Here is a 12,845-nt window from a genome sequence, read left to right as displayed (position 1 = left end):
ACCATGCCCTCAGCACACGTCGAATACGCCATGAACGTCATTCTGGCGAGTGGCGCACAGGCATAACAGCCAGTTGTCGTGATTTCCTCACTTTGAAATTTAGGACACACTGTTCTTCTTTCAACTACAATGTTATAGTTGTCAAAGATGAGTTGCACATTCACAGGTTTGGTGAAAAGCAGCTCCGATTTCAACTGCTCATTTTCATCAATGAAATAATAATGATAGCCTATGGTGCGAGGAAGCGCAGCGACTTTGCTATCAATCATACGGTTGAGCGCGGAATTCTTCATGTCACAACGAAGCAACTCCTCATATGCACTACACACGATGCTACTTTCCGCGAAAATGAAAGTTTTTGTTAGTGATGCATTTGCTTGAACCTGCCCGATTGCGTTATCTTGAGGCACCCCTGCTGGCGAAACATATTCCATATATGCTTCACGTTGTTTTCCGACACGCCTAATGAGCGACTTCTGTATAAGTTGAGTCGGTTGATCATAAGCTCCTAGAACTTTTATTTTTATGCCGTTCGTTGTAGACATCGCGTAATTCATCACAGTGGCTTGTGATGTTCCGTTCATACTTTCCTCCATTTCGAGATCGTATGAGCAAGTATACCCTGTAATCGCCCTGATTTCGTAGGTACGGAGATAGTCTGGAACTAGAAAAGCTCTGTAAAATAAACAAGGTTGCGAGTCTATTATATGACACGACGATGAACCTCCATCAATCGCAATACATCTGTTAATTCCCGGAAACTGTTTAGATTCCGTTGTTTCGGCTGAGAACCTTTTACCAGAAACACAGTGTTCTCCCCAACCGCACATAACATTTTGAGGACACGCTACCTGTGCTACCGCCTTCAATTCCGTGGGAAATGTAAAGTACATCCTCTGAGTATTCCATGAGCATCTAACTTTATTCAGTTTGATACTCAATGAAAATAAATTATTTTTATTTTCATCCTGAAACCATAAACAGTGAGTGTAATGTAAATTTTCTAGTGTCACCGTCGCTTGAGTGGTCATTTTACATGATTGCGCATCGTGAACATCTTCACACTCTGCCGTAGTCGATTGCACGATTAAATGATTATTGCATAGGGTTGATGAGGGTTGCACCATAGCAAATAATGCTATTAGTACCAGCATGTTCACTGCATGCTCTGGCATCCCTACACGGTTAAGATACTCTTGCGTTTGTTGTACTGAATTTCGCAAACGATTTCCCACATGAGCACCTCCTATCATCGTAATCCGAGCCGTTCCTTTAATCAATCGAATTATCTGGTAAACAACCACCACTGTTGTTTTTACCACTTGGAAAATCCCCACCAATGCGGATTTTAAGTAAATTATTGTTATTGAAGCTAACAATATACACAGGGTGTAGACGAAATATGCTGCCGTTGCTGGAAGACATTTCAAATGTTGAAATGCTGCTATACAAAAGAAACACGGTAACTTTCTGCATATCGTACGACCATTGACGTGCAGCTCCTCTCGTATCGTGTGACCGCCTTTTTCGGCTACGAAAATAAATCGCAATGTCCCTGGAAAACGAAGAAAGTTTTCTGGAACTACGGCTTGAGTAGATGTGAAATTAAAGTGAATTATTGTTTCCAGGCCCTCTTTACGCACGATCAAAAGTCCTGGAGATGACACTGCCACAATAGGATCATGAAATTCCAAAGTTTCACCATTCAAGGTGAATATTGCCTCCTCTTCATCAAGTAGTGACCTTCTATGACGTTGATGTGTTTGTGAGTATTCTAATGGGTGCTCACAAAACGTCAAAGATATAACTCGGGGTTCATCAATTCTTTTAACACCGTCATAATGAAATATATTGGATCGACCAACCTTAATGTGGCAAAAGCATGCTGATTCCCTACTGCAATTTACTTCTTGGCAATACTCGGCAGTTCCATTACAAGGCAACTGAGTAGTGCACGCACAAGGAAATCCATCCTTATCACATTCGAAGACTCGTGACGTTCCAGTTAATGATGCATTTTGTGATATTGTGAACAGGCGAGGTGTAATGAATTTCTCCTCCGTTAGTGGTGACCAAATGTAACTAATCCACTTTTTCTGGTCACACTGGCTACATAGCTTTGAGATAGCACAGCTATTTCGTGGGAAATACTCGAGGTATTCTTTGGGGACCGCATGGGAACACTTCTTAGTTCCTTCATTAAACAAACAATATTCCGCGTTGTGTTTGAGCGCCACCACTGGTAATAGCGCCAGCACCAAAATCTGAAATTAATTGAATGCGTTTAAGGTATAATGCTTATGTGTTTTTTTTTTTTTTTTTTTTTTTAATGGAGAAGTCATACTCAACAAATCCTGCCATGTTTCCTTAGTCCCTCCACATCACTGCATTAAGTCAGTTTAATATTACTATTCATTAAATAAATATGATTTACTTTAAATTTTCTTTGGATTTTTTTTTTTTTCTCAATTTCTCACCTCAATGACATTTAAGAGTTTCCTCGCCAATTTATCAGCTAATCGGTCCAGCACCGTTTTTTCCGACTCTTGTGATGCACTAGGTTGTGCCATCCAAGCAAATAATTTATCAGCAATATTCATATTATTGCTACTCGCATCATTACTAGTTCCACCTTCCAACTCTCCATCTCCAGCAGGATTGGTACTTTCTGCCATCCTGTCAATAGAATTCAATTTTTGCACTCTACCATACACATTGCGCGCACGTAAATTGTAACGGGTTGCCTCTGAATTTGACTGAGTATCAGCCACATTCGCGGCAGTTAAGCTGCTTTCGTTTTCGGTTTCATTTACACTACACGCGTCATCAATAAAAGATAACTGTTGGGGGTCTACGTGAAAACTTTCTGGAGAGACATGGTTTCCCAACTGGTTTCGGTTTCCCCCCTCTGCATTCGGAGGCAACTGAGTCTGTCTTCTGGGGATTATGTACGAATGCCATAACTCAGGCAGTTGTAACTCCCCCCCATTGGCTTCATTTTCTTTTTCCTCTTCGTCGTCTGAATTTCCCCCTGCACTTACGATTTCTACTTCTGACCTGTCCTCTACTTGCGACTCATTTTCCCTCATTTCAGGAAATGGGTCATATGGCCTATGTAATGATACTTTTGTGAGTCTATCCGAATGGACCAGTTGAATATCTTTTGGTTTATGTACGTTTTTTATTCTAAATAACACTGGAGATTTTTGTTCAATGATTCTATATGGTCCCGTGGATAGCCTACATAATTTATGAGACACCCCTCTTTTGGGTTTCCCCGGGGTAAATAAATATACGGAGTCACCTAATTTTAACTTCTTGTCAACAGCCGTTCTGTCGCGATACTGCTCTTGACGTTCTGCTGCTTGCAGCATGCTAGAACGTACAAAATCATGTGCTTTCTGTAACTTTGGCAGCAGCTGCAATACATATTGTTCATGCGCATAATAATTAAAAACAGGTGGTTCTTTCAACAATTCCCCTGCCGTTACCATATCTCTTCCAAAGAGGACAAAATGTGGTGTTTCCTTTAACACCGCGTGAACAGCACTTCTATACGACATTAAAACATGGGGTAACATATCATCCCATTCTTCGGTTTCCGTTATCATGCACGCTAAGGTATGCGTAATTGTCGCATGACTCCTTTCATTACTGCTATTTGTCTGGGGGTGCAATGCTGAGGTAGCTAAAGGTTTGATCTTTAACTTCTCAAGCATGGCACGAAAAACTGATTTATGCAAGTTTGCACCTCTGTCTGTAAGACAAAATTGAGGCCGTCCATATCGTGCAATAATTTCGGAATAAAATATCTTCGCCAACGTTTCAGATTTCGTATCTGGCAATGCTATGGCTTCAATAAACTTAGAAAAATTGTCCATCATGACCAAAACATATTTATTCCCCGACATAGTTACGTTGAATGGTCCCATAATATCTACCGAAACTAGCTCAAACGGTTCAGTTGGAATAAAGTTCCGTTGCAATGGTGCTTTCTTATTTGGATTATGACTTCGTCTTTCTAAACAAATGCGACAAGTGTTAACGTGAATTTGACAATCTCTATAGTATCCCGGCCAAAAATATTGACTACGCAGTCTTTCAAATGTTTTGTCGAAACCCATGTGACTACTCAAATTATCATGAATTTCTTCCAATATTTCTTTTCGCATTAAAGTCGGTATTACAATTTGTTCAATATACTCTTCTCTGACAGGCCTAATGTCTTTTGAAGCATAATGGCATAGCAAACCATTCTTCATAAAATATGCCTCAACCATCTTTTTAACTGGCTCTGCATTAGCCGAAGTTAACATGTCTATAATTGGTTTTAAATGTGGGTCCAGTTTTTGCGCTTCGCGTATTCGATTTTCTAACGAAGTCGAGTGAGTTTCGACAGTATTTATCTGTCGACTTAGACAATCGGCGACGACATTGTCACGACCCGGTTTATGAACAATTTCAAAATCGTATTCTGACAAATTCAAACACCATCTCGTCAATCGTGGATTATGTGTTTTAAGGTTAAGCAAGTATTTCAATGGTTTGTGGTCACTTTCCACAGTAAACCGTCTACCTAATAAATAAGGTCTGAAATAATTGATACCCTCCATAATGGCAAGTAATTCTTGTTCAATTGCTGGATATTTCTGCTCAGCCGGTTTAAATTTTCGGGACATGTATGCAATAGGATGATTTCCCTGTTCATACCGTTGATATAGACAGCATCCGATTCCTATCTTACTGGCATCCGCCGACATTATAAAGTCCATATTAAAGTTAGGATATGCTAATAACGGTGGATTTCGTAATGCTTTCTTTAAATACTGAAAAGCTTCTTCTTGACTCCGACCCCATGTAAATGTGATATTTTTCTTAGTCATATCCGTAATAGGTTTTGCATAATCCGAATAAAATGGTATAAATTTCTTAAAGAAATTACACATTCCGAGGAAACGTCTACAGTCCTTGACTGTGCGTGGTTGTGGAAATTCATCGATTGCTTTTACATTATCAGTATGTGGACGCACACCGTTTTCGGAAATGACATGTCCTAGATATTTAATTTCTTTCTTCAAGAAATCACACTTTTTCGGTGCTAATTTTAAGTTATACTTTTCAAGCAATTGAAAAACTCGCTCTAATTTCTGGATATGGGTTTCTATATCAGGACTAGCTATCAAAAGATCATCAATGAAACAATGAATATGTTCATCATGTAATTCCGACAATAAACTGTCAGCTAGACGCTGAAATGCTGCCGGTGCTGTTTTTAACCCCATTGGTACAACATTGTATTGATAACACCCTTCTTCATTGCTGAAAGAGAGATGTTTTCTATCATTCTCATCAATTTCGACCTGATAATATGCACTACAAAGATCAAGACTACTAAAGTATTTAGCGCCATTTAACTGTGCCAAAATATCCTGAATTAACGGAAGAGCATATTCATCCGATTGAATTGCTTCATTTGTCTTACGAAGGTCAACACACAATCGATACCCGCCATTTTTCTTTCGTACCATAAGAGTGGGAGCTGGATGACTACTGACACATGGTGAAATAATTTCACTCTCTAACATATCGTTTATTTGCTCCCTTAATTCCGCTCTTAAATGATACGGAGTTCTATATCGTGGGGATTTCTGTATCGGCGTTCCATTCCACGGTATTTTGTGCTTTGCCAAAGTAGTTCGCCCGATTTCCGTAACATCTCTGGCAAATACATGTGTATATTTCAAGAGCAATGGTAATAATTTTCTTTTTATTGCCGGTGATAAATTATTTAGGTCAAAATCTTGTTCCGACAGTCTAGGCAATGTCTTTTTCCGTAATGGAATTGGAGCCTCTCTAACATCATCTTGTTCCGAAATCGTCCCAGTTCCCAATTTTGTACCCTTATTCACATGCCTGGGCTGTTCAGACATATTGGAAATTAATATCTGAATTTTCCCAGTCTCGTCAATTTTTCCCACTGAGTTTGCTACCCACAAATCACTCAGCTTATTGTTTCTTGGCGTAACCTCTATTTCACTTCCATATTCAAATCCTGGCACATTAACTGTAATCACTTTCTGAGTACGCGCGGGCACCCAAATTTTATTAGGCATTACTAAATTTACACATACATTTTCTGCCTGCGACACTGTAGCACACCCTGAATTCAATAGTTTTATTTCTGTAAACTTATTCTTTAACATGCCCCTTTTGACATCAAAAACAAAATCTCCCTTTTGGAGAAAATCATAACCTAAAATCATCTTATAATCCCTACTCAGCTCATACTCGGAGACATATACTTTATGATTCACTCTGAATTCTCCCAAATTTATAGGTATGCTATAACACGCTTCGTGTGGTAACGTCTGGCCAGTTACACCACGAATTTCAATATTTTGATTTCTTAATTGACGACACTTCACAGTACACATTATATTGTTCATAATACTAGAATCAATTACACTAATACAAGCACCAGAATCAATAAGAGCACAAAATTCTATATCTCCGACTTTCACCGTCACAATCGGTAGAGGAAAACCCCTAACCTGATTTTGTTGAATCCTATATACAATGTTTTCTTTTCTATTTACATGTCTTCCCCTACCCCATGACCGTCACTTCCGAGGTCGGAAAACCTGCTGTTTACAAAACCCTGTCTCTCCCCTAGTGCCCCAGTTATTGGAAGAAACCTGTCCCCTACGAAAATCCTGCTGCTGACGGGGATTCCCTCTGCGAAAACAATTTCGCAATAGGTGGGTGGTTGACCCACATCCAAAACACGCGAGATTCCCTCTCGGCTGGAAACCTCGACCCGAAAATCGCGGAGGCACCTCAAACCTCTGCATATTACGTTGAGCTGGAAGTGGGGTAGTAGACATTTGTGGTGGGACCCCTCTTCCCCTACGAGCAAGGACATTTCCTTCTTTTACTTCTCGTAATTCTTGAGCCAATTTTTCCATTGATGTACGCTGGAGCATACTTTCTTTCGCTACTTCCGCTAACATAGACTGCAATGTGTTTAATTCAAAAGAATTGCCCGTTGCTTGCCTCTCTATGGTATTTACTGTACCATAGTTACGACTAATTCCCTCATTTCCCTCTACAAGGGCAGCAAATTTGATTGCGGTGGCCAAATCTTGGGGGTCATGGTTTAATACATGTTTTTGTATTTTAGGGTTCAGCCCCGCTAAAAATTGTGACAATTTAGTACGATCTGCCAATCGTTCAACATCTGGACTATTGAAATTTGCTCCTTGCAGGAAACCGAAAGCAGCATTTTTTACACGCGAGGCAAAATCCTTGACCGATTCATTCGGTTTTTGTCTACATCCCGTAAAGTTCTGGAGATGGTAAGTTAAAGGAAATTCATTCTTGAAATGTCTCAAAAATTCAGTCTTGAATCTCTCATAATTTCTTTCCTCTCTTAGTTCCGGACTGTTTGCCAGAAATTCAGCGGCTCTACCCTTCAATTTTGCTTTAAGCACAATCAACTTTTCTGTATCTGCCCATTCCGCAATTCTACCAATTTCCTCTATAGATTGGAGGAAATATTCCGCCGGATAAGACGGCTCTGAACCGGAGAAACTATTAAGGAGGCCTAAATAACCCGCAATTGTATTTATTTTGACAGCTGCTCTGTCACCGGATGATTCTACTTCATTACTGTGGCTCATTTTGTTTAGTGTTTAATTGAGTGCAAGTACCAGATTCAATTAATTAACTTATTTGAAAACAAAATTATAAACATTTAAAAATTATTTTCAGTCTCCAAAATCATTTATATGTAACGTTACTGTCACGGCACCATTGTTGGCTCTCCCCGTATGCTTGGTAGCCCATCGCGTTGTGTAACTTCCTACTGAGATTGAGGTCTCCTTCTATAGTGAAGAGCAACCCCAAATCCCCGTATTAACCCAGGTTTAAACATATTCTAAACTAATTAGAAGTTTATTGAGAGACTTGAAAATAATTACGTATACTCCCATTTAAATTTACATTGAATTTATTTACATTATTATGATGATTCATTACAGATTACACAGGTACATGCACATTAACAATTAACTTTTTCAGTGATGTGGAGGAACATATTCTAAAAACATGACAATACATATTGAGCACCACTTACCCCATCAAAGATCCTAGACCACAATTTCTTCGACGTCATCCTTCTGTCCTAAGATTCCTATCCCTCTGATCTAACTACCAAAAACTCTCTCTTCTCCTCTGCTTGCGGAATGCCCCTCTATCCCTCTGTTAAAATCTCTTTATATTTTGATTGATAATTTCAACTCCACCTTTTTGCGCTATTTCAAGACTTTCCATTCGCTCATCTTGAAATTCTCTTTTCCCGTCTGAACCACTTTTTAGTATTAAACATAATTTCATTGGCCCATCTCCTTCTCTGGGAAAATCTCACATTCCCATAACCTTTGACCCTACCATTTAATTTAGATCCGCTCCACGTCCATAGAAACCGTCTAGACGCACATTCCTTCGTAAATCAATGCATTTGACCAGCGACAAAGATTAGCCTTATCTTATTTTTCATAAGATTTCCAGTGCCACGGTCTTCAGCTTGACACGAATATTATTTTACCCACCTAACATTCTCAACTAGGGTCCCGTTTTATTACATTTCCTTTATTATCTCCGACTACATAACAACTGCATTCCAAAATATAGCTTTTCCCATAAATTCAACAGTCTGTCTCCTAGGATTAAACTTTCCCATCACATGCGATTCCCTATTACCCAAAATTTTGCCTCCTGACCTACATTCTTATACTATAGTAGGTTTCTTTTACCTTCACTGTAACTTCTTACTTTTCTTTCTTTTCTGCTCGTTTTCCCCATGGATCACTACTACTATTATATAATATCCATAAACTATTTCGATTTTCCCTAACTACCATCAATTAACTCATCTCGTTAAGATTAACTATCTTTAATTAACTCATCAAGTTAACACTGGGCATTTCAACATTATAGCATTCAGATTACTTAACACTAGAAGAACCAAAGTCATTTTGACCATTTTCAATCTTCTAGCTCGATTTTCATAATGAATCGGATTGTTCAGAATTTTGAAATTTCACAACTTTTCTTAAAAATGCTTAAATATTATGCTGTCCAATTATTGTAAACTTGAGAACAAAACTGGCAGATGTATTTTTAGTTGTACCTCTAGAAGGACCATCACTACTATCACAATTTGACTGATAACTTTATAGGCATTTTCATAGCACAGCAAATATTTTGTTGAATAGTGGCATCAAAGTTCTACTAATATAGATATGCTCACTTTAACTAATTGAAAGCATTGTTAATGATCAACTAATTACAAAACAAAAATACTAATGTGGCCAAAAATGTAATGAGGCAAATCATTGCATCTTATCTGAAAGCTAATAGAAATTTGAGCATTTGATGAATGTTTTTCCTCATGAACACTTGCTGAAATACTGAAGCAGAATAATACTGCCTTAGTATGTATAATAATACAAGATTGAAAATAAATTTAACGTGAAATTCATCAGGGACCCCTTCATATATATGAAAGGTGTTTACACATAAAAATGATACAATTTGTATTTTCTGGGTAAGAAGAAGAAAAATATTCATCTATAATTCTTTCTTCTCTATTCTTTCAATGCATTGAAATATATATTCTCAAATTGAGGAAAAATTTCTTAAATTGTCGAGTTTTACAACAAAACAAAGAGTATTGATCACACAGCTTGAATACAATCCATGCAACTATCACTCATTTGCCAGTGTGTGTTTTCCCACAATGTTCTACATAGCATGGTCGATTTGTAGAGAGAAAAAAAAGGGGAAAGTTAATTTGCTTTCTGTTGAAATTATCTAAAGAGCTTATAGACCCATATTTTTTATTTGATTATTTTTTGATAAGAGACCCTTATTTTTTTTTTATTTACTCTCCCAGAACCCTTATTTGTTCAAGAATCAGAATTTTGCTAACAACAACAAGCGCCTTTGTGCCAGGAAAAAGACAGGTTCACTATACAATAACAAAACAAGCAATGAATTTTATACATGTAAAAAAATCTGTATGTAGAAAATGTGTTTCTAATGTAACGAAGATATTGAAACATGTAGAAAGTGTGATGTGTGAATACCATTGCAACTATAATGTTTAGATAGTATTTTTTTCATCATTTATGCAATAAGGAACTTTTGAATATGTATTTTCAAACCTCAGACAAATTTTTTTTTGATTGATTTGTGCTTATTGTAATGAAAAAGAAAATCTGGAAAAAATTAATTAGTTAAATTTATTATTCATTTAATTAGTTAGGTACCATTACACATACCTGAATTCTTAACTTGAAAAAAAACCATTAGAAACATTTAAAAAATAGGTACACATATGTGTGCCTCTGGAGCGAAGAGGTTAAAAATAAAATTAATTATAAAATATATTCAGAAAACTCGAGTTTTTATATTCTATTGCTAACCTATAGACTTGTATCTACATTTGAACATAAAAAAAAATAACTTACGAAAATCAAGATTTTATAGTGAAAATCGACCTCCTGTGATTTTGACTGGTATCAGTCCTTTTAGGTAGAGCAAAATGTCGGTCCTTCTAATGTTGAAATGAAAAAGCCAGCTCAATTTCAAAATTAGTATACCCATATTCTTATATTACCTTAGTTAAAGTTAAGCTAAATTTTTAATTTAAGGTTACTTTGGCTGGTTTACTGTAGCTTAAAAAGATTACCTTTTGCATGAAGGAATAAATAGGGAAAAAATCAACTTTGGGTATATACACATTGTATTTCTTCTATTCATACCCATATCATTGTTTTCATTAATTTGAAAAAAGAATATGAAAGTTTAATAACTGTTGAATAAAAATCAATGGTTAATTTGTGATGTGGTCTAAGTAAAATATAGTCTTTATAAAAAAAAGCATTTACCTCCTTCTCCATAAAACAACAGCCCAGGATAAAACTTTTTACGAGCTTCATGAATCAATTCATCAATTTCGCAGCAGAGTACAGCAAGCACGTTTATGACTTTGTTCAGAATCTTATTATCGGTGGAGACAAGCTCTACGACCGCTGTGCGTTCAGCCGGAAGAAACTAAGAATTGAAAAAACATACTGCCATTTCAATATAAATCAAAAAAGAAATTTCAATTACTAGTTGTACCCTATTTGTAGGCCTATCTGCCACTGCCCTCATGTTTTGGAAATAACAAATTTGGAGACTTGTGATGCTTACGTTAATTTTTGTTTAGAAAAATTCCTCCATCTTCGAGAAAATAGACTAAAAAAAGTGATAGTATTATGTTATAATTGATTAACAGAAATATTTATTAACAGATAATATTGATTAAATAGAATTTCAAGTGCACAGAATTGGTTTGGAACATTAACAAGCATTTTCTAACAATAAATTTTTTGTAAAACACACAAAAAAAAAAAGTTTTATGAAAAATAAATTTCATCCCAGAAAAGATGCAGCAGGTTTGCTGTACTTAAAATTAAAAAACTTTCTATAGTGTTTTGCTTGCACCTACGTGTATAAAATTTTTGTAAAATCAATTATTATTTAAAATATCAGTTATGAGTGATGTAGATCAGGTTTCAGCTGCTGCTCATGGAAGAACCCAAGAGTGCTCAAAGCTGGTGCAGCCTAATTTTGTGTTTATGAGTTATTAATGGCCATCCCAAATAAAATTTTCATTAAAATTTCATTTCAACGAAACGTTTGTAAATAAAAGATTTTAAATATGATTTTTGTATGAAGTATTTAAAACTGGCGGGTGAAAAATCAGTTGAACTATATTGTGATGATGTCATGCAAAAGTTGAACATTGTTAACACAAAACTGGAAAGACTGAAGAATTAACTCGCATTAACCAATGTTACCCAAAAAGAAATTAAAATGTTTAATATTGATGAGACTACATACATATTTTATGTAAAGCAGTATGGCATTAATGAGTTTCAAATGTATTTCTTTACACAATTCCTACCTTCATTTAAAGACATTCACAAGTTTATGAATTTTTTTTCCAAAATACAACATACAGCATACAAATACAACATTTGAAGAATTCAATGGCTATAATGAAGACTGAAAAATACCTGTAAGGAAATCGGATCAAAATCAGAGTCCCACACATTGCTCAAAGTCTCATCCAATGCATGTTCAATCTCTCTAAGCTGTGTACTATAATCTTCTAGAAATTTTCCATAATTTCTAAGTTGAACTTCTCCAACAATTTCTAAGCAAAGGAAAAATAATAAAAACAGATATTCAATGCTGAATTTATACACATTGATGATTTTATCAGTAGAATATAAATTATTTTTTATGAAAATAAAAAAAAGCTTCAAAATATATTTAATGCACAAAGCATTATAAGTAGCCTAAATAAATCTTATAGTATAGCATTTATAATACAGTTATAGTATCAGTAAGACAGTAAAAGTTTGTTATAGTGGAAGCTCACAATTATGAGCAAAATTGTCATTATAATGGACTTTTCCTTACAAGCAAATTTAAATTATTTGCGCTATGCAGGGCTGCAGCTACGAGAGGTCATTGGGGATCTGCTGCCCAGAGTGCTGAACAAGGAAAGGTGCAGAGCTTACTCTTTTTTCATTGAAAATTAAGGGCAGGGTGCCAAATGGATGCTGGTCCTGGATGAGTTCAGAAATTGATATTCTGCTTTTTCTGCATTAGAAAAGTCTTTCAGATAATTTTGTTCTATTACTGGCGAATGTGAATAGAACATTGGTCCTGAAATTAATTTTTAGTCTCACAGCAGTTGAATCTCTAAAACATTTTTACTGAGAGTT

The 12,845-nt window shown here is 36.2% G+C and overlaps 1 protein-coding gene across 2 annotated transcripts in view; it reads right to left on the bottom strand.

Annotated features, from left to right (window-relative positions):
- SWIP (strumpellin and WASH-interacting protein) overlaps positions 1–12,845 on the bottom strand; it is a 64,447-nt gene that overhangs the window by 47,548 nt on the left and 4,054 nt on the right. For both annotated transcript variants that reach the window (XM_089249928.1, XM_089249927.1), the window contains exons 3-4: positions 12,129–12,268; positions 10,953–11,118 (exon numbers count right to left, since the gene is read on the bottom strand). In XM_089249928.1, coding sequence (XP_089106054.1) covers positions 10,953–11,118; positions 12,129–12,268 — 306 coding nt within the window. The remainder of the gene's footprint in view (positions 1–10,952; positions 11,119–12,128; positions 12,269–12,845) is intronic.

This window comes from Pholcus phalangioides, unplaced genomic scaffold (genome assembly GCF_987345545.1).
Source record: "Pholcus phalangioides strain wild (caught in Gottingen) unplaced genomic scaffold, Ppha-v1.0 ptg000022l_1, whole genome shotgun sequence".
NCBI classification, from domain to species: Eukaryota; Metazoa; Arthropoda; class Arachnida; order Araneae; family Pholcidae; genus Pholcus; species Pholcus phalangioides.
This window is presented reverse-complemented; position numbering and strand designations above follow the sequence as displayed.